At 44.0% G+C, this 21,622-nt stretch overlaps 1 protein-coding gene across 1 annotated transcript; it reads right to left on the reverse strand.

Moving 5' to 3' along the window:
- Positions 1–508: 508 nt before the first annotated feature.
- On the reverse strand, positions 509–20,630 carry SENP2 (SUMO specific peptidase 2). The gene is made up of 17 exons (XM_084291662.1): positions 20,496–20,630; positions 17,651–17,706; positions 16,098–16,231; positions 15,162–15,237; positions 14,541–14,619; positions 13,246–13,390; positions 12,325–12,428; positions 10,362–10,456; positions 9,275–9,332; positions 7,551–7,614; positions 6,713–6,862; positions 5,148–5,279; positions 4,541–4,744; positions 4,311–4,390; positions 2,704–2,788; positions 1,900–1,995; positions 509–1,275 (listed from the first exon to the last, which is right to left on the reverse strand). Exons 1-17 carry the CDS (start codon positions 20,615–20,617, stop codon positions 1,213–1,215), a joined length of 1,743 nt encoding a protein of 580 aa, XP_084147788.1. The 5' UTR covers positions 20,618–20,630; the 3' UTR covers positions 509–1,212.
- Between the last annotated feature and the right edge of the window lie 992 nt (positions 20,631–21,622).

The following is a 21,622-nucleotide window of genomic DNA, read 5'->3' on the forward strand; positions in this document are numbered from 1 at the left end:
AAACAAGCAGACGTGGTTATTTATACCAGCGTTCAGACAACTGCTTTGCATGCCTGCTACACGCCAGCCTTTCCTCTGCAATAGCAAATGGGGAACTGAAAGACCCCAAACTTACGCCAGTTCTGGAGTGTAAACTGGGGAGGGAACAAAAGAAAGGGCAAAATGACTTCGGCTCACCTAAACTAACCTGGCTCAGCCTGGCTGCAAGGAGTCTGAGCAGAAGTCACCCAGACACTTGACTCAGCAGGCGTGTGGAGGCAGCACCAGCAGCAGAGGGGCAGTAAGGCTGTCACACGTTCCAGCACCACCACCCGTCTGGCTGGACCCATCCTGAACCCGGCACATCAGCACCAGCAGCTGCGGAGCACCTTTCATTCAGCAGCAGCAATCTGCAGTACCGTGTGGAGAGACTTGTGTTAAAACAGATTCAGTACTGGACAGCCCCTGCTGTGCACAGGCTGCTTTGTCTCACTGAGTGTACTGGGGTTCTGGTTCCTCATCTCCCTGCTCACAGCCCCCTTAGGAAAAAAAAATATATCATTATTTCATTAGCAAGTAGTTTCTTTCCAGAAAGGCTCTTTATATAAGTTACATATTTATTTTAATAAAGAAAAGAAATAAATACCTCTCTCTTCACATTAGATAATTCTCTGGAGACAAAACAAAAACAAAACCACCCCAACTACAGGGGCTTCACTACGGATTTGTTACAAATCAAAAGATTGTAAATACTTCTTTTTTTTTTTTTTTCTATGGTCATCACAAATCCAGTTTTAGGAATCAAGTAGATCATAGATATTCCAGAAACAGAAGAAAGCTCTCCTTGAAGAAACAGTAGCCATGCTGGGGGAGATCAGTTGGGCTAACACAACAGTTACCACCACGCTCAAGAGTCCCATTTGTCCATAACGCAGCCACGTGTGCTGCAAGGTGTGAGCCTTCCACCCCAGTGACGGAGGTTCACAGCCTTTGTTCTTAGCCGCTCCCCTGGCGAGGTCACAGCAAACTTTCTGACTTGCACACAAGGTGCATTAGCTAATTTCAAGGAGAGTTACTGTCTCCAAAATCAAGAAAAAAAATAACCGCTACTTCATAGCCTAAAGAGGAAAATTTGTGTGCCTGCTGCCTTTTCAAATAAGGCATTACAAAAGTAATTAAAATAAAAATTAGTCACCCCAAGGTGATCACAGTGTTACTCGAATAGTGCACGTCTCACAGCAGCTGCTGATGGATTATTTCCCACACCATCTTCCTGCGGAAGTAAGGCATGTGATTCTGAAAAGAAAAAAAAAAGCCATTAAATACAAAGTCACAGGAGGAAAAGGCAGAGGATATGTATAAACACCCAGCTGATTCTTTCACGTGAAGTTCATTCATAGAATCATAAAGGTTGGAAAAGACCTCCAAAGATCATCTGGTCCAACCATTCATTGTCAACACAGCCACTTTGGGTACAACGTGCCTCTAATCCACCAAGCACCTAAGTGGGTATGAGACATGACAACCCAATAAAACCACATTTACTTGGCTAAATAACAGCGTACAAGCTCTTTAACAAAAGACCACTGCATCGGAAAATAACGACTGTTTTAACTGGCCAAGGAGTTAAACCCATTTCTCCAAGAGATACAAAGGCCAGATGTTACAAGCCCACTGGCTGCGGTACCTTGCCCAGGAGGAATTTCATCAGTTTGGCTATGAAGCAGATACCAGAGGTAAGGAAGGAGCACACACACCCTGCTGAGGCAGCTTTGAAGTGCCAGCCCTTACGCTACACCCCCAAAATGGAGAAAGGTACAAAACCTCTGCTCCTGCCCCAGACACAATTAACAGATGTGCAACTTCCCCAGCTCTTCTATTTGTGCAAGAAATCAGGAATCATTTACGACCTTTGCTCACCTGTGTGAAGGTCATGGGTTTGTCTCTGGAGATGTAATCTGCGTATTTGCATATAAAAACCCCGCAGTCGCTTCCATTCAATTGCTGAGGGATTTCCTAATGAACGCAAAGAAGGTGGAGAGTTTTCTTCTATCTTAAAAGAAAAGCAATTTGGAGGTAGCAGGCATTACCCAGCACTGCCAGTGTGCTAACCAGACACCTGTGAACCTAAGGGCATTTACTGGACACAAGGAATACACCCAATTCACCACACATCACCCTCCTCTGCTTCCTTTTTTGGATGCTATAATCCAAATTCTTGGCAGGCTGATAAGGAATAGCAGCAAGTCCACCCTGCAAGGTGTCTCGAGGTTTGCACTATGCCCAGCACAACGGTATCTTGTCTCTTTAACCGAGTTTTTAGATACTGCTTTTTACTACTAATACGTAGAGAAACATTACCTCAACCCTTTGCTTTGTCATATGCCAGAATTTGCACTCCAAAGGAGAATAATCACCTCAAATCTCAAGCCACTTTTAGAAGCCGGTGTTCTCTGACAACAGTTAAAGAGATTCTGAAATTTGACTTCTGAAAGAGGCAAAGCCAGCTTCACTGTAATTGGTACACTAATTAAAATAGAATGTATTCAGCCAGCAAGGAGAGGCACTGCCTAAAATTTCATCCCTGCAGCCCAAGATGATACCTGAAGAACATGAGATGTTTATGGATGCTCTCTAAAGGCTTAGACTTATTAAGAAAGAGCTTAAGACCTTCATGATGAGGAGTTACGGTTCACACTTCAAATCCAAGTAGTTCTCACATACATGCGACTCCATGCTGTGAAGAATCCACTCCGAAAATGATAGCTCCAAATTTCGTTTTTCCTGGCTTTCTTCTTGCAGGTACTGGCTGTTTGAAACAAAACAGAACACCACTCTTCATCTCTGTATTTTAGGCCAACAAAAGGAGATGGTGAAGGATCACAGAAAGCTGGATGGCAGGACATTAAAACATCAGAAAGTCTTCATCACCCCAATACAAGACATTTGGAGGAAAAACCCAAATCTTAATCACACGGTGAAAGACTGTGAGCTAACAGTTACTGGTCAGGAATGACACCAATGATTCCAAGAGACTTCCACAGAAGCATAAGCTTACTACTTAGTAAGGGTTTAAAAAAAAATTAAAAAAAAATAAGGCAATCACATGTTATCTCAAGCAAACAGAAAAAGCAAGCAAGGAATCCTAATTCCACAGCATGCCTAAACCCCACATGCTGGGTACACCTCTGGAAGAACAAATACAAATCTATTGATTTGTAGATTTCCAGCTTCTGGAAGGAAAAAAACCCTGCTCTATACAGGCCCGTTCTTACGCTTCCCCAGGCATCTGCTGTTATCTGCTGCTCAGGAGAGTACTGGACTAATGCAACACTTGGTTTGGCTCCATGAGCTGCTCTCCTGCTCTCCATCGACAAGGCTGTTGGACTAACGGGTGGTGCTGCTTCTGCACTAGTGGTGAAGACATCTAAGGATGCTGGCTTACACAACAGTTACAACCCAAATCTACACATATGAAGAACCATGCCCACTATGTTTGAGACTTATGCCATGCCAGTACATCTGGAAGTGCTTGCTACAAGACATCTGTCTTGAATGAGCACGTCAAGATGAGAATGTCAGAAATATGAGTAACACACAGTCAGGGCACAAGGGCAGTCTGCTGGGGTAAGCTGGAGGGAAATACAGTGGCTTTGTTTAAAACACCAAGCCAGAGCAGAAGAGGTATAAAAAATATGAGAAGGAGCATGTCACACAGCTCACCACAGTAAAAAGGTGGAACACTACAAGTGGAGGAAAAAAACATCCTAAGGGAAGAAAAAGAGTAAAGGAGCTAAGCAATAAAGAGTAAAAGTATTTATATTGTTGAACACAAGTAGGAGTGAATACGCCGTAGGACACTAACAGCACAGAGCTGCAGTAATTTGAAAGTTTGCAAAGAATAGGGCTCAAGAGGGAGTTAAAAAGCTCTTGGAAGTCTGTAATGCCTCCCATGGACATCGTGTTTCCTTTCACAGTTTGTTAGGTGTTTCTGCAGTTCTTCCCACTCAATGTTACTAATTGGTAAAGCTGGGCCAAAGTCAGTACATTTGTGCCACAGGGCTATCACATTTGATGGTGATTCTTTGTCCACACGTACACTGGGAAGGTGGAAGAACCCAGGCACCCAGGGCCCTGGATGGAGGGGGCGATGTGAGACTAGGTAAGTAGCCAATGTCACAATTCAAGTATAATTTACAGAAAGTCCACTGGAAAGATTTGTATTCCTGACCTACAAAAAAGTTAGTATTTCCAGTGATGTTACAGATACAAAAACCTAAAAACCTTCTCAGAGTTTACAACATAAAAGCATTGACCGAGCAGTTACTTACAATAATGCTTCACAAATCTTGTCCCCTTTTTGTGCCACTGAGTCGAAGTACGTGATGGTTTTCCTTCTGACATCTATGACCTGTTATTAAAAGGTGACTGTGAGACACAGCATGACCACGTGCTGCTGACAGAACAAATCCTAAATGACTTTTCTTGCTTGCTTTTTTCCTTTCCCCATTTAATTCTTCAACTAAGAAAAAAAAAAAAAAAAAAAGCTAGCTTGACTCACCACTAGTGCCCAGTGCACTGTCAAGTGAATGGGGACTATGATGAGGTCCTGCTTGAAGAGATCCACACCTCTGGTCCATCTTCTTACTGCTTTGTAGCCCCCAGAAATAAGTTTGGGATAGAAAAAAGTACTAAAAGCATAGGCTGCTGGATAGCCTTCTTTTTTATTTCTTTCCACCAGAAGATTCATGTAGAAATTAATGATCTATATGATAAAGAATAAACACAAGACGTAAAATAAGACACTGCTTTACCAAATGAAAAACACAGCAGCGTTTTTGTGTTAGCCACCCTTAAGCAAACAGATGCCTAAGAAAATGCAGCGTCAGCTTTCAGTTTTAATTCTGAAAATTTTGTACTTGACTCACCTCTGCAGTGTAATACCTAGCACACACTCCAGTAACATAGACTAACTCCTGGAAACTGCATAATACAAAAAATAAAGGAGCTTCTAGAAACAGAAGGCCCATAAATACCTAAAAGAACACTACAGATATTTCTAAGCTCTCCAGTGAGGGTCCTCAAATTACTTTGAAAAGAAGACTTCCGTACACATATTTTTAAACATATCCCAAACTAGAACATCACCATGCTGCAGTTAGTTTTACCTCATCATTTAGCCAGTGAAGGTTCTTCAGTGTGTGGATGTCCTCACGGGTGACCTTCAGTTTGAAGGCACTGCTCATGATCTCGTCTGGCTTGCCTTTGCCAAACGCAGCTGTGACCTCTCTCTCCATGGCCTGAAACAAGCAGTTAAATGGGAAAGGACTCGTGAGCACACCAACTTGTGAGCAGCTTTCAGCTGAAATGAGGTCTGTCAAGTAAGACTCAAGTGACATTCTATGATTGTGACAAATCTATGATTCTATCCATTCTGTGATTCTATGACAGAGTAGCCCTTGACCTTGGTAACAGCAATAGTGTTTCAGAGCAGAGTATCAGTGGCTTAACCAGATTTTTGTTAAGTTAGCAATAGGACTATTTTTTTTTCTTGTTTCAGAGTCCTGACTTTGCGCTTTAGAGTCTGGATTTGCTTCTGTTTGTTTTCACAAAGGAAGCTGGTATAAAACTATACCAGTTTGGCTAGCAAATTCAGAAAAACGGGTGAAAGACAGCAGTACAGCAAACGCCTTTCCCTGCATGATGCTTAAACCCTTTGCAACGCTGGGGTTTAAGCCAGCTACAGCAGGCATTCTCCATACCTAAGCAGGTAAGTCAGGAGCCTAAAAGAACTTGAAGGTGGGGAGATTCAAAGGGAACTGAGGTAGCTACACTGGAGTCCTGCAATGAGTCTGGGTTGTCTATAATAATTGGCTGTAGCACAGATATTTCCATCTAAGTCTGCTTAACGGATGCAAATAAACCACTAGGCTTGTTAGTACGAAAATCTCTGATCTGCAAGATCTTTGATCTGCATCTCCTTCTTGGCTGAATCTGGGCTAGCGAAATTAAAAAAAAAAAAAAAAAAAAAAAAAACCACAAATTTTGCCTCATACTGAGCATCATTCTGTACAGCTTGTAAACTCTAGATTTGCTAGCCCTTTTCTAGTCATTTGTCAACTGGCCAAAAAGGAGGTGCTCATTTAGATCATCAGAACCACAGCTCCAAAGAATAAAAGCAGCCAAAATTCACTGAAGTAGGGGAACTGGAACAACCATGCCCTGATAAACAGGGTTAACTCCTGTGCACTGTTATACAGAGTGCTGACATGGCCAGTGTGGGATCCTGAGGACGTACACTAGATGCTTAGGTCCCTCACGAGCAATGCAACACTCAGGATCAGCAACAGCACACTCTTATCGCTGTGGTATGACAGGTTCAGAGGCAGAGCCAATGCAACTGTTACAAATCAGGTTAGCAAACAGATGCACATTCAGCACTGCTCTAGAAGACTGTTCTTCAACCTGGACCAATTTTTGTCCTGATAACAGAAGTCCCACGCACCGTTATGTTAACACAACCAAAGGAACATGTGGACCACATTAAAGCCTTAAAACCAACTTTACTGCTGACCCTTGCTCTGTGAGGTCACAGCTTCAGACACTCAGTAATTGGTTAAATCTTAAGACTTTAAAAACAGCTGAAGAACCACTTGTAAAAAAAAAAAAACATGGAGTTACTTGTGTACGTTTCACAGCTTTCTGCTTCAAACAAGACTGACAGGAAAAGTACCTCTGTGAGAGGAGAAAAGTGTTCTACTCGTTTTTCTGATCTTGGGAATTTCTTTCCTTCCACATCAAGGGCAGATGGCCTTCTGGACAATACAGGTGCCAAACGCAATCGAAATGACACCTCTTCTGAGATTTCAGCTCCACACTGTCTCTGTTAGAAAAAAAGGAAGTCAGGCAAGCAAGGAAACACAAATCTGTTTGCTATGGAGTAAGGCAGAATGCCTTGCTCATGTATAAAACTGGAAGGGTATTTTGTACACACATCCAACCAGCAAACTCCAAAGTTACTTTTTATGGATGACTGCATTCAAGCCGTGCACCAACGCCATGCACCTACACAGAATTAAATTGGGGCAAGACAGCCAGAAAGTTAATTTGGCTTGAACTAGCATTACGAAGCTCAGCAAAACCTCTGTGTGTAGGTATCAAGTTGAGACTGAGATTAGTATTTCTTAGTCCTGACCAGAGATTAAAGCCAAAGAGATGCAACTCCTATCTCACAAAACAGGAGAAGACTAAAGATACTGCAGTCCAGCACTGTAGGTCAACTAAGTTTGTGCCCTAGTGGTTCTGAAGCTTTAACCAACAGATAAAAGGGGAAGAGTAAAAACAGTATAGTGTGGTATGCTCCTAATAGTCCAGAAACAAAATTAGTGGCAGCAGAAAACCCTTTGTTATAGCTCCATTCATCAAATCATGTTCCTGCTTTCCCTGGGAAAAACAACTTGGATGAATACATTACTCACTCAGTAATATATGTAAGGAAAGAGTGCAAAAATTTAGGATTGCAAGTAGCCACATTTTCTTTAAAAGTGAAATAATGAATAACACAAGCTTACCCCTGAACTGGCTTGTTTCACTGGTCTTCCCTGTTCATGAGAATTTTCTGCTGGCGTGTAGTATCTGCAAGGAGAGACAGAAAGAGAAGCAGGTTGTATCAGTATTGTGCCACATAATTCTTAATCCATCTTCTGGTTAAGGAATGCTTTTTCAATGTTGATTCAGACTAGAGCCTCACTAGTATACATGAACGTGAGATGACATTGCCTCAGCTTCCAGCAATGTTCTCTTGTAGCAGGACTGGGAGCTTAAATTTTCTTCCATTGACATGTGCAAGACTCCTTTTGCTTATCAGCTTTGTTATTTGGAAAACAGGGAAGCAACCAGCACCTCCTCTATGAAGGGCTTTGTGCTCTACTGATGATCGATACTGAAAGCTAGGTGTTACTCTGCAAGGTACAACATGAACATCTGCAACTACACTTGCAGCCAAATATAGTTAGCTTACTGAAACTAAGACCAGCACACTGAATTAAGAACAGGACAGCTAGAACTTTTTTACTTGCCTTTCATGCACTAGTCATGAGAGTGACTATCCCCAGTTGGAGAGGATTAGCATTAAAATAATGCAGACTCTGAGGAGCAAGCAAATACACAGACATGAAAGCTGTCCACGTGTCCCTTCTTCGAAAACAAGAATTTACACTGTCACCACAGATCTCCTCATTTGGGGGGAGACCTACAACAGACTCTAATGGTATCCCCCACTCATTGTGCTTTAAAGGCATTCAATCCATCATGGTAAGAGTAGATATCCCAAGCCCTGCTGAATGACTTCAGTTAGTAGCTATATCTGCAAAAAAGGCAGGAAAACGTTCCCTTTACTTGAACCCATCAAACACTATCACTTATTTTATTTCCTTCTCTCTCTCCTTGAGCTTAGAGGAACCACAGACAACTTCAGCACTGGAACAGGGCTGCACAGCTAAATATATCGTTAGGGGTTAAAGCAGGGAGAACAGGGTCAGGACGAGCTACAAGAATTACCACAACTAAATTTTTCTGCTCCCATCTACACTTTGTCCCCTCTTGTTTAAGGGAAGACCACTGCAAAAAGACATGTGCCACACAAACCAAACTGCCATAAAAAACCTCTCCCACTTGGTGTACTTACTGCAACCAATACCACGTTTCCTTCAACAACACAAAGCCATCTGAACTCGTACTGTTGCCAGCTCAGATGGTTAATGCAGAAGTCCACTGGTCAAAGTCCCTCCCAAACAGGTGGATAACCCAACTGCATGCTTCCTTTTTAGTCTCATATTCAAACCAAAGGCATCCTGCACGTCACAAAAACTGCCTCAGTCCCACCAGGCTTTGCAAGTTCTCATTCTCACACGTTTTTGGACCCTAGTTTCAAAGTGAACAAAATGAAATGGCAGTTCATTAATGGTTTGTCAGAAAGGAACACGCAAGTGAAAACTGATTCCTTGCAAAGCAAAGGACGACTTGGTACTACCACCACTGTTACCCTCAGATAGCTTGCTTGCCACAGCAAAGGACTCTGTGTGCACAGCAAACACCACACCAGCACAACCCCTGCTTGTTACACAGCAAGGCTGTAGCTGAGATGGAACTGGCTGGCAAGCAATTCCAGAGCCACAAGGTAGCTACTCCCGTTCCACACTGGGATGATAAATATGATTTTTCTCCTTCTGGCCACTACCAGAGGATGACACAGATACACACACAGAGCAAAACCAAGCAAGAACCGCGACTTTACCTGATTATATCGCTTCTTGGAGACCAGTGTGTGCTGCAGCTGTCTGCACGCTTGCTATCTGCACAGAAAAGCAGTAACAGAAAGACAAGAAGTCAGCTTTTAATTACAATCAGATGAACATGGCTATCAGTTTATGAGCGATAAGACAAAGCCTCTAATAATGACCACAAGGTTATGAAGTTTAAACTCGGGCAAACAGGCCTGCTGAATATCATGGGCAAGTGTATGAGAATTGAAGCAAGGGATTTGCTAAGTTTTATGTCCTGGACTGCACCCTTTTTTTTTCTAATATAATTTTTTTCTAATATAATTTTTTTCTAATATAATAAAATATATTTTTTTTCTAAAATAAGATGAAGAAAATAACTCAGAAGTATAGCTTGTCATTTTTCACCTCAAAACAAGCTTTCCCCAAATTCTAGCACCTGCTCAGAAATTCACAACCATGTGACTGCATAATGAAGCCAGATACGTAAAAAGGAGCACTAATGAAATACTACTTAAATAATGAACAGGAAAAAAAATTAACTGGAATGAAATTAAACATACACACATTAAAACGCAGTATTATAACACACTGCTGGTATACAAGAAAATAGCCTGTCAGCAAACCAGTTTCACCAGCCCATTCTGCAGGAGATAGCTAGTGAAGGTGACCCTAGTTATCTATCTTCAGCAAGCTGAAGGTATGGTCAGATACCACAAACTTCCCATGCCTAGTGCAGTTACTTCTGCAGCCAAGAACATCCCTAGTAATGGCTTTGAAGTACAATTTTAAACTTTTTCCACTTACAAAGCCATTTCAGCCAATAACTACCCATGGTTTTGTTCCTGCTTTCCCTTTCCTTTTCTTTTCTCTTTCCTTCCAGAGACAGGTCATTTCATTCTAAGAACTGAGGTAAGCTATAGTAGCATAAGCACGCTGTCTGACTTAGATTTCCTTACACACAGACACACCTTAACAATACACCAGCACTGACAACTCTTCTTAATGTAGACTATGCCTTCGAGACTTAAGGAAACACCCTATTTTGATTCGAGATCTAGCTGCAAAACAGGACAGATACGAATCACGGGGGATACTCACTGGTTCTTAGTGTCATATATTGACAGACATCTCCGCGTCTTTGTTCATCCAGGTGACTTGCAGCCATCGCTGGTTCCTTGGAGTAAGCCTGAACACTTTGGTGCAGAAAATACCAGAGAAGAATCAGAATGTCTGTATAGGCAGTATGTGTTATCAACACACACCAATTCACCAGAAAGGATAAAGCTTATTCATACATAACTGTCTACACTAGAGTTGGAGACCACAGGTAAAGCAATAGAAACTGTTTTAGGTACAATTAGGCTGTTTAATCCATTAACAGGGTCATCATGCCTCTTGCATTAGTTTTACAACAGAACCTAAGAGGCATTTTCACTAAGAGGCAGTTTACATTCAAAATCTTGGCTATTTTCAACTCATACATACTAGTGACACAGGAGTCACATTTTCTGCCACTTCAGAATTTCAAGAGAGACTAGCAAGTCACAACAATTGATTCCTTTACCCCTTCACCAGCAAACAAGGAGCTTTACTTTAAAAAACAAATATCTTTACACATTGCACAAACATCTAGGTTAACCTGAGGAGGCTATTGTATTTTACAGGACAAGACAACATTCGTTTTAATAGTCCTTGACCAACTCTATTCAATCTATTTAATAAAGATTATGTTCACCATGTGAATAGTGTCCACAACAGAAATTTCTGAGACATTTTACGTAGGATCTGCTCTACTTGGATCTCAGAGACTACATGCTCATTATCAGCTGGAGCACACTAGATGCACTCTGGAGGAATGCTCTTTGATTTAGCATCACCTGAAAGGAATCTGCTTCACATCCTTCAGGTCTGCTCTGACATATGAGCCAAACCACAATAATCAATGATCAGGAGATTAGATGCCAAAAGCAGAATCTTGATCCACCCTAAAAAGCTACTGATGGTGCACCTAGAATTATATGAAATACTGATTTCCATATCGTTTTCATGCACCAGAATGTTTAAACAGGCCATGCTGTTCTGATCTCAAGTCTTGTGTTCAGGCGTCTTCTAGCTGTGAACAACCAGAGATGGGGATTTTTCTAAGCCTCAGTAACAATCTATGTTTCAATGCATTAAAAAAAAAAAAAAAAGGCAAGAAAACACAGCACTTCCTACTGTCTTTCTATGTAGAAAGGCACAATGGAATTTTAGCACCCTTTTGGCATCAGCATTTTACAATTAGTCCCTCACAGCTTTGAAGTGTAGCTATTCCACTAAGGTAATAGCTTCTATTATTTTTGTATTTTCCCTAGTGTAGTTGATTTTATGCAACCTCTTGGTACAGTTACAGACATATCAAACATACTCATCGTTAGTATATATGAATCAGCATTACACGCAAGTTCCCTCTTGCAGGTTGCTTTAAGAACAGGCGTTCCATACACAAGACTAAGATTTCGTCATTTTAGTGTATTGCAAAGAGAAAATTCCCTATGATTTGTATGAGAAGTGCTGGGGGAGGTAGGAAGGAACAGAGAAAGACCTAGTATTCCCTGTGTTTAGGTTACATTTCAATTCTCAGATAAAATATGTCTACTGACTGAGGAAGAAGTTGGCTATTGTGAATGAGAAGATAAATTCTTTTTAATAGTGTTACAAAATAACCACTCCTATGGATTTTTATGATAAATTACACTGCCAGCACTAGAACTAGGTACTACCTTTCTTAACAGAAATACAAGAAAGGGCTATCAAAAAGAGAAACAAACCCCTAACAACTAAGGAATCTTCACCTTCAGAACACGCCTTCACAGAATGTTCATGCTTTACTGGGGGAAGGTAAAGGCAGGGAGGGAAGAGTGCGTCATGGCCTTTTGAAAATTACTTTACTCCAGTACCTGCTCTGGGACAATCTCCACAACCTTAAGAGTACAAAATATGATTTTCCCCTCCACTTACCCATGTACAAAAGCTACAACATTACCACCAAAAAGTTAATACTTATTTTTCCTATAATTACTTGCAGAAGCTTGTCGGCTGTGAGATAGAGCGGCTTCTAGGATATTTTTCCTTTACTAGTTTCAAGAGCTGTTTGTATTTCTCCTTTTCGCCTCTCAGAACATCCTAGCAGAATAGAAGGGGAAAAAAAAGATGAGATCAGAACCCCGTACGAAGCAAATACTTGTAATCTGAATTTAGTGCAGACTGCACAGGTTGTTCTCATAACACTGGCACAGAATTCAAGTTTATTTTAGCAGAAATTCCTACACCTTCATTTTTTTCCTATCCTGCGATAAGAACTTGCATCCCACTACAATCTCAAAATTCCTTCTGCAACTGTTTCCTCAAACGTGGGCCTCTTCTCTCTAGCTGTGGTCTACACTTCTTGCATAAGAATTCGGGCTAATAGGCATTCCTGTCAATATACATAATGACTGTGTGCTATGAGTCTCCACGGTATCTTAATCATATTCCTCCGCTTGTCATAGCCTGCTTCTCCAGTAGTTCATTTTAAGATCTTCTCCAGTGTAAGCTAGGTTTATCACATATTTTCCAATAGTTGCTTCAGATATTGGAAGAAAAGGACAGGGAAGGACCTCTTAGCCCTTCAAGGAAGAATTATCAGCAAGTGTGTGGGGTTTTTTGCCTACATCATCCTTATAAAGCTGCTATGTAAAGACAGCTGTTGAGCTGGGGTAAGGACAAATAGTAAAACAACTCTGCAACAATGATATGCTAAGTGACAGGGCAATACTTCCACTTACAACACTTGATATGCAGAAAAGCAAATAAAACATCACGCACTGGTTTTCAGAAGCATTCCTTCATTAACTATATCCACTGCAGGGAATGTTACAAACTGTCACTTCAGTGTTGTCATAGCTCTGATGTGACTACTGAGTTGTGTTATTTCAAAAGCCAGCTTTCTCACCCAACGCACCTCTTCCACAGTACAGAAAGGCCTCCCCATTTTGCCGACTTCTGAAGTCGCAGACTCTGGCGTAGTGTGCTCCTTAATGGGTGGCCTGAGTGTTACGGTGTCTTCTGGAGTAGTTTTGACATGGTGGTTGCCATTCCTGCTAGTGCTAAAAATACCAATGGCAAAAGAAATAGCATCAAGACAATATTCAGAAAAGCACCTCTGATTCAAGCACCACCAACAACTGTTTTGTAAGCATGTGCGTTGATGATGATGGAGACAGACATGAAATGTTTATTATTTTCAGATGGAGACCTGCTGTCTTCAACCACTTAATGGGAAAGTATGGAGAAATAAAATAGAAAGTCAGACTGCTTTGAATATACGCTGCTGATTGATCTGCACTCAGATGCAGCACCAGTGCTGCGCCCATTCTCAGGGTCATTTCCAAGGCAGTCCAAGCCCTGAGTCAACACAGAAGACTCGAGAACCACACAGGCACGTTACCATCAAACCCTCAACTCTTCCAAAAGCTAGCACACTGGCATAGAAGTGTAGCTGCTTTCCTCACAAAATTGTTCTGGTCAGAGACTTCTAGAGATCATCTCATCTACCTCCCCACTCAAGCAGAGGCAACCCAAAGCAGGTTGCTCAAGACCGTGCCCAGTTGGGTTTTGAGCATGTCCAAGGACACAGACTCCCCTGGCTCTCTGGGCATCCTGTGCCAGTGCTGAGTCACCCTCACAGTACAGTAAGTGCTTCCTTATGTTCAGATGGAATTCCCTGCTTTTCAGTTTGCGCCCACTGCCACCTGTCAGTGGGCAACACTGAGAAAAGCCCAGCTCGCTCTTCTTTATTCCCTCCCATCAGATGTTTATGCACACTGATGAGATTCCTCTGAACCTTCCCCGGGCTGCATGTTCCCAGCTCCCTCCACCTCTCCTCATATGCTTCACTCCCTTCATCACCTCTGCTGGACTTGCTCCCTTAAGCCCACGTCTTTCTTATGCTGGAGAGCCCAGACCTGGACACAGCACTCCAGGTATGGCCTCACCAGGGCAGTGCAGAGAAGACAGATCATCTCTCTTCGCCTTTTTTGATTTAAACCTTTTTTGATTTAAAAAGGTTTAAAATTGGTTGGGAAAAAAAGCAGATGGAGACCTCCCTACAGTACAGCAGCTTGGAGTTCCAGAATAGCTTGGAAAACTATTACTACATGGACAAAGATACAAGCGTTTGACAACACCCAGAACGCTCAAAGAAAGTGAAAGACAGCAAGTCTTTAAGTGATGTCAAAGAAACTGAAGGATTTTTACCTCAAACAGGGAATTGTCTTATGAGAAAGGGATAGTGTTTCATTATTCAAGCAAGCGTTGGTTCCACAAGGCATCTTATCTATGAGGAGAGCACAAGTTAACGATGTAACTATACGAAGAAACTGAAGTTTTATCAGTTTACAGTGAAGAACTTCACCAAACAAATTATTTTCATTTTTCTCTCTTGCATCATAACGTTATTTGCATTATGTTACATTATTAACAATAATCTCAGATTTCCATATTCACACCTACAGAAATTTGTGCACACAAATTACTGTTAGCCTAAACCTGAAATAAAAAAGGGCTATTGGGATCTACTACCTAAAAATTAAGCGTTTTAAACAATTTACTTCTGGCAAGCTAACGGTGGCCGTGTCAGAAGTAGAGAACTGCATCCCAGGCAGCTCTTGAACTAATGCTGAGATGACAAGACAAATGTCTGGCCCCAAACCAGAAGCAATGCAAGGATACAGGGAAGAAGCAAAGCTCCTATGCAAGTATCCCTTATGGTACCTAGATATCGTGCCTGTAACCTGTTCATAAGCCTTGTGCTGAGTCACAGAGTACACACACAATGTAGGATGAAAAAGAAATGAGTTGGTAACCCGATGGCCTTACCAATCTGTAGCATTTCTACTTCTAGCGCAGAACTTGCTGGTCTTTTAGACAAAGGGTCAGACGAAGTGGACTGAGTCTTAAATAAAAACACACAAGTATCATAGTGAGTATAACTTGAATACAAATCCAAGCAAACACAATGTTCCTGAAATCTAGGCAGCTCTGTTATGACTCAGGGATCATGATATGCTGGTTCAGATTGCAGCAGAATGCAAATATTTGCAGGATCTCTGACAAGCTCGCTGATTTTTAATACTCATATACACAGCGATGTAAAACAACATGAGCCTAACATCAAGTTCTCCTCAGTCAGCTCCTAACTGTTCTGAAAAGCAATAGTCTTGTCCTTGAAAAATACACTTTGTAAGAGTTAATGACTCTCTCAAGAACAAATAGGTAGAACACGACAGCTTCCTATTCCTCTCTTACCCTAGTGGGGCAATAAGAAAGGCAACATCCCACCTTTGAACCAAACAACGGAGTGCAGCTGTTAATGAGTCACTGTTACAGAACCTGTGTCCTACAGGAATCCTCTCGTGGATAATGAATTTAGCAGAATGATGTTTACCTGGACCAACTACATAGTTTTTCTTGCAAGGTGATGTATTTTGATTCCTTATCTACAAGCTTGAGAAAAAGAGTAACAGCTTGCAAACACACAGACTGTAGATCTGAGTACCTGTGAAATATCTGGGAGACAGCAGAAGTGTAGCTCCCCAGTTCCAAGTGCTAGAAACGCACGTGCAGACTTGAATAAGGCAAAACCAGCACACAAGAGCAAGAGCTGCCTTTTATCAATGGAAAAGAAGGACCTACTGCTTTACGGGCTCAGGGCAGGCCCAGCTTCAAGATGCATCAGGCAGAGAAGCTCCTTCCTTTCATCTCACACAGATTCACCCAATATCATAACTACCTACTTTCAAATTCTGTTCTAACCTCTTCTGTGGGCTCTGTGATTGGAGCTGCATTGCTGACTGAAGCTTTCCAGTGCTTGTTTGTTGCCTCAGCCGGCACCTTCGCCACAGCAGAAACTTCTTCAACTTTCTCTGTAGGCCCAGAGGTGGCGCAACCTAAAAAACAAAGACAGGCCGTGTAAGAACACAACTGAAAAGGGAAATCAGGTTTTTGTGTGAACAGAAATCCTGAATGACACCTACCGCAGCAGAACTCATTGCTAGTTACAGGCTTTTCTGCCAACAGAGCTGGAGGTGAGTTTTGTAATAGGTGGCTCCAGAGGCAGTTCTGCAGAGCCGAGCTCAGCGACTAACCCGCAGATCTGCCAGCCAGGTCTACCAGAACACCCTGCTCTTGGGAGCACTCCCTTTTTCCAGGGAAGCAGCACACGGTGCAATTTCTCTCCCTCACCCCCTCCACACATGCATGTAGCATTGCAGTTTATTACATGTTGCTCTTGACTACTGGAGGAGCTGTTTGCTGAGGTCTAGAAACCAAACTTAGCAAAGACTCCTGAGTATTATTGAAGCAGGGACACACAACCCCTCAAACAGTGCTCCCAAATGTTAACAAGCCAGAACTGTCTAACAGGGGGCTGTGTTTGAGAATAAATGGTACCAGGAAAGCATGATACCTGTTCAGCAGCCCCTACCATTAGATGAGGGGCAGCACTGCTGGCCAAGCAGTGAGTAGGAAGCCCCATGTCTCCCCATAAAGTGTATGCTAGGAGATGTCCCACGGCCTAAAGAGCATCAATTTCTCCCTCTTTTATCTGACTGAAAAAGGGAAGCTTTGATCTCAAATCATGACCAAATCAGCTGGCATTGAGGTAACAAAATGGCTGCATGCAGCTCTGTAATTTTACCCATAAAATCTGCAGAGGGGGTGTCCAAGGAAGTCTCACTGAAGCGAACACTTCTCTGTCTCTGCTGTCCTCTCCCATGCCAACCCTCTGCTGCTTCTTCACCCTTCCTTACTCAGCTCTCATTTATCTTTTAAACATTCGCGTGCCAAACTTTTCAGATTCAGACTGAACCCACTTCTGGTTTCAGTTCAACTTTTTTTTTTTTTTCTTCCAAACTCACGTCACTCAGAAATACCACTTTTCTCTGTCTGCACCAGTTTAGAGTTACCTTCCTTCACACCCCAGATCTTAAGTGTTTTTTTTTTGGGAGAAACACAGCTATTCTGAGCTGTCAGAGGTACAGCATCACAAACCCAGGCAGGAGGTGGCACACAGCTTCGATGCCAAATGCTCTCTGCTGATGTGGATGGGCCAGAGAGACCTGGGGTATCTCCTGCTGGCAGCAGAAGTCCTGTACCCTGCCACCATCAGCATAGATAACAGCGCATATAGGGCTAGGCCCCACCATACAGCCTCAGGCCACTGGCTGCACAGACGGTCACATCCAAGAGAACGGCTCAAAAAGCCACGGTTTCAGGAATCACACTGAAGTACAAAAGCCAGAGTTTTCTAAGGTACGTGAAACCTAAGAAAAACCAGGTGTATTAATTACATGGGTAATGTGCAATACCTGTTTTTTGCTTTTTTGGTTGAGTCTGGTCAGGATCTTCCAGAGGTGGCTGAGCACTGAGGGAAAAACACACAGAACAGTGTTTTACAAGCACAGATAAGCTTCTGAGAGACTGAGTTCCCTCTGCAGGGCCCACGCTTCCAAAATTTATTTCCATATCCCAAAAGTCTCCCCTCCAAGCATCTCTGGGATCATCTCGGACAGGAACACGCGGCTGCTGCTACTGAAGCACCTCTCACCAACGCCCCCCACTGCTCCGACTCAGCAGAGCACTCACAGACAGTTAATTCTCCCCCTCCAGCACATTAGGGCTCTTTCTCACATTCAATTCATGTTTTCTGTCTGTCACTAACAACAAAAAATTCTTCAGTTAATATGTAATAAGCTTTACATATATTGCATATCCTCTTTCCTCAAGGAAAGCAACATGCCAACGATTACTAAGCCATCTGAGTGCCCTACACCGAGCTGCAGAGAAATAAAAGTTTAATTAGGACAGGAAATAAAAGGTGGAAAAGCAACTCGTGAACACCCACATAAATAACTTACTGCTAAATCAGTGCTCGTGAACTAGTTCTTTAAATCATTCTTAGCTGCACCCTTCCTTACTAAGCGTTAGTTAAAGCATTATATCAGTTGATACAAAGATAAAGTCTAGCTGCTTTTTTTTTTTTTTTAAACTTTGAGAACAGATAGCAAAGGTTGTGCCTTTTCCTTTTTTTTTTTTTTTCTTATTCAATTCCAAAACCACCCTGACACACGGCGAGGGTTCTACGAAAGATGCTGTGCTCCTTCTCAGATACAAGAATTTCTTTTCAACTGTTATGCTCCCAAACCCTGCTGATTGCATCACTTCTGGAATGCTTTCCTTCTGCAGCAGGAGCACAAAAATGAGTTCTTATCCTTACCTGCACCTTTCATACAGTACGGAGGGTATTTGTCATTGCTATGCTATTAAACTCAGGCAGAAAAATGGGGGGTAGGTGTTAAATGCAAAGCATTCCTAAAAAAAATACATTCTTACTCAGCATATTTGATATTCCAGAAGGTAAAACTGAAGAAAGCAAAAATATCTGTCTTCCTGATCAGTTTTTATCAAGACCACTTCATTCAAAACTTCATTTTGAAGTGGTCTTCAGTGAAATCTTTCCAGCATCAGTCCTCTGCAGAGACAAAGCACAATGCCACCTCTTCACACTACCTTCAGAGACAACCACAGGTTAAACACCTTACTGTGGTGACAGTTACTGGTTTCAAATGGAAGTGCATCTTTCTACAGTTTTAGAAGAGCACCCAACACCTGCGAGAGTGGTTTTGTCCTTTTTCCTTTACCAAACACAGCTTGAGCACATGGAAAAGGGAATTCTCTGCTGGTGATTCAGAAGGTTGGGAAATCGTTGATGTCCTGAAGTAGGCGAGGCCAGGGAACACGAACAGGCAAAAGACAGGAGGAGTGAGGGAAAAAAAAAGGCAGATCTATGCTCATCTACCTGCCTGCAACAGGACTACACAACCCAGGAGGTTACGCTGTGTCTGTGTCACCGCACCAGAGGCTTTGCCAAGGGCCTGGGGGAAACAGGTGAGTACAGAGGGTGTTGAGCAACACCTGAAACAAGCTGAAAGAGGGGCGCCAGAAAGCAGAAGTCATTTGAGCCTGCTCTCCTCGTAAAGATGCGCTCACGTCCTTCGCCATGCCCTGGAGGTGACAGCACCCATCTGTGCCCACATTTTACTCCCCTCCTTGGCAACTACAGGGAAAGAAATAAGCTACGAGAAACTCCTCCTGCGCCAGTGTCCAGGACAGCTCACTGCAGCATATAATTTAAAATTGTAAAAATTCAACCTTTCACAGGCTGACTCCCCAAAATTTTTGCACGCCATACTTCAGCGATGCACTGCAAGAGCAGCTACTTTTTAACCACTCTCCCCATGGGTTTCACCACCCTTACCCACAATTTTTCACCTTTCTACTATGGGATAACACTGAGTGCCAGACATCATGGAGAAGGCAGCTTTGGTGTTAACTCGGCACTGCCCCTGCCATGGGGGCTGCACATGGTGGGGCTCGGGGGTTTGGGACGTGTCTGCTGAAGCTGTCACACCGAGCTTGCAGCCAGGCACATTGCTCGGGATGTAACAGGGAGCACCTGCCTGGCTGCCCTCGGAGAGCCTCGCACGTGGGAGCTGGGAACACCTTCGGCGTTTTAGCGAATATTTCAGGGAATACTTGGGTTTTTTAAGGGAATACCTCTACTTTTCAGTTAACATCTCAGGGAACACCGTTGGCATTTAGCAAGTACCTCAGGGAACACACACCTTTGGCATTTTAGCGAGTATTTCAGGGAATACTTGGGTCTTTTAGTGATTATTTCAGGGAATACTTTTGCCTTTTAGGGGAATACCTCTACCTTTCAGTTAACATCTCAGGGAACACCTTTGGCATTGAGTACCTCAGGGAACACACACCTTTGGCCTTTTAGCGACTATTTCAGGGAACCCTTCTGCCTTTTGGCGAACACCCCAGCCTCCCAGCGAACACCTCAGGGCCCCCCCCTGCCTCTCGGTGACCGGCTGCGGGCACACACCGCCCCCCGGCACCCCCCCCGGATCCTCAGCCCCACTTTCCCTGCCGCTCAGCTTCCGCAGCCGCCCGGTACCGGCTCCTCCCCGCTTCCCTTCCCTCACCGCCCCCAGCCCCGTCCCGTGTCCCCTCAGCAGCAGCCTCGGGACCCTCCCGACCCCCCCCGGGGCCCCCATTTCGCCCCCCCACACACGCAGCCCGCCCTCCTCCCACCCCCCCCACCCCGTGGCCCGGCCGAGGAGGGCCCGCTCCGGCCTGGCTGACCTGTGGAGCGGCCTCTTGCGAGGCGGCGGCGGGGCCGGGGCCGCGGCCGGGGCCGGGGGCGGCGCGAGGCGGCGGGCGGCAGGGAAGAGGGCGCCGAGGGCCGCCAGCAGCCATTGGTACATAGGCCCCGGCCGCCGGCGGCGGAACTGCGCGCATGCGCCGGGCCGCCCTTGGCCGCCCTGAGGGGAGAAAATGGCGGGCGGCCGCCGGCGGGAAGGGGGCTGAGGGCTCAGTGCTGTGTGGAGGGGGCAGGTCGCCGGCAGGCGCGGCTGGCCCGGAGAGGTTTCTCGCAGCCGCTATGGGTTGAAAGAAGTGTTTTGGAAAGAGGTGTTTTGGGGTGGTGCTGTACCCCTTGTATCCTGTCCGGGGAGGCGAGCCCCGGGCTTGCCAAGCACTGCCCCGTTGGAGTAATGAGGGTCCGGTGCCCGCTGTCCCGACAGCGATTCACAGAGTCACAGGCAGCTAGGTTGGAAGAGACCTCCAGGATCACCCAGTCCAACCTCACACTAACAAGCCCTCCACTAAACCATATCACTAAGCTCTGCATCTAAACATCTTTTAAAGACCTCCAGGGATGGTGACCACCACTTCCCTGGGCAGCCCATCCCAACGCCTCACAACCCTTTCGGTAAAGAAGCTCTTCCTAATATCCAGCCTAAACCTCCCCTGGCACAACGTTAGCCCGTTCCACTTCTGTGGTGGAAATCTCTGCTTCTGGACCTGCTCCTTGTGTGAAGAGGGCTTCTCCAGTCCGGTGGGAGCAGGGTGAGGTTCTCCCTTGGGACATTGCTCAGCACCTCACAGCAATCTTGTTTCAGGTTAATAAAGGGCTTGCCTAATACAGCTGCCTACTCAAGAGGCTATTGGGTTTATTTCCAGTTTCACAAAACCAGTGATGTGTGCAGAAACAGGCTCTTGCCCACCTGTAGTTCCGGGAAGGTGAGCTGCTGGTGCTCAACCTTCAGAGCCATCAATTAGTTACAGACTTCATTTATTTATTTATTTATTTGTTTGTTATTTCAGGGGCTGGTGTGGTGCTGCCTATGTATTACAAAACATCTTTGCCCCAAAATGACCGCTGGCTGTTGAGAGGTCAGTGTTGCAAGGAGAACAGAGCTGCAGGGCAA

This window comes from Netta rufina (genome assembly GCF_964035555.1).
Source record: "Netta rufina genome assembly, chromosome: 9".
NCBI lineage: Eukaryota > Metazoa > Chordata > Aves > Anseriformes > Anatidae > Netta > Netta rufina.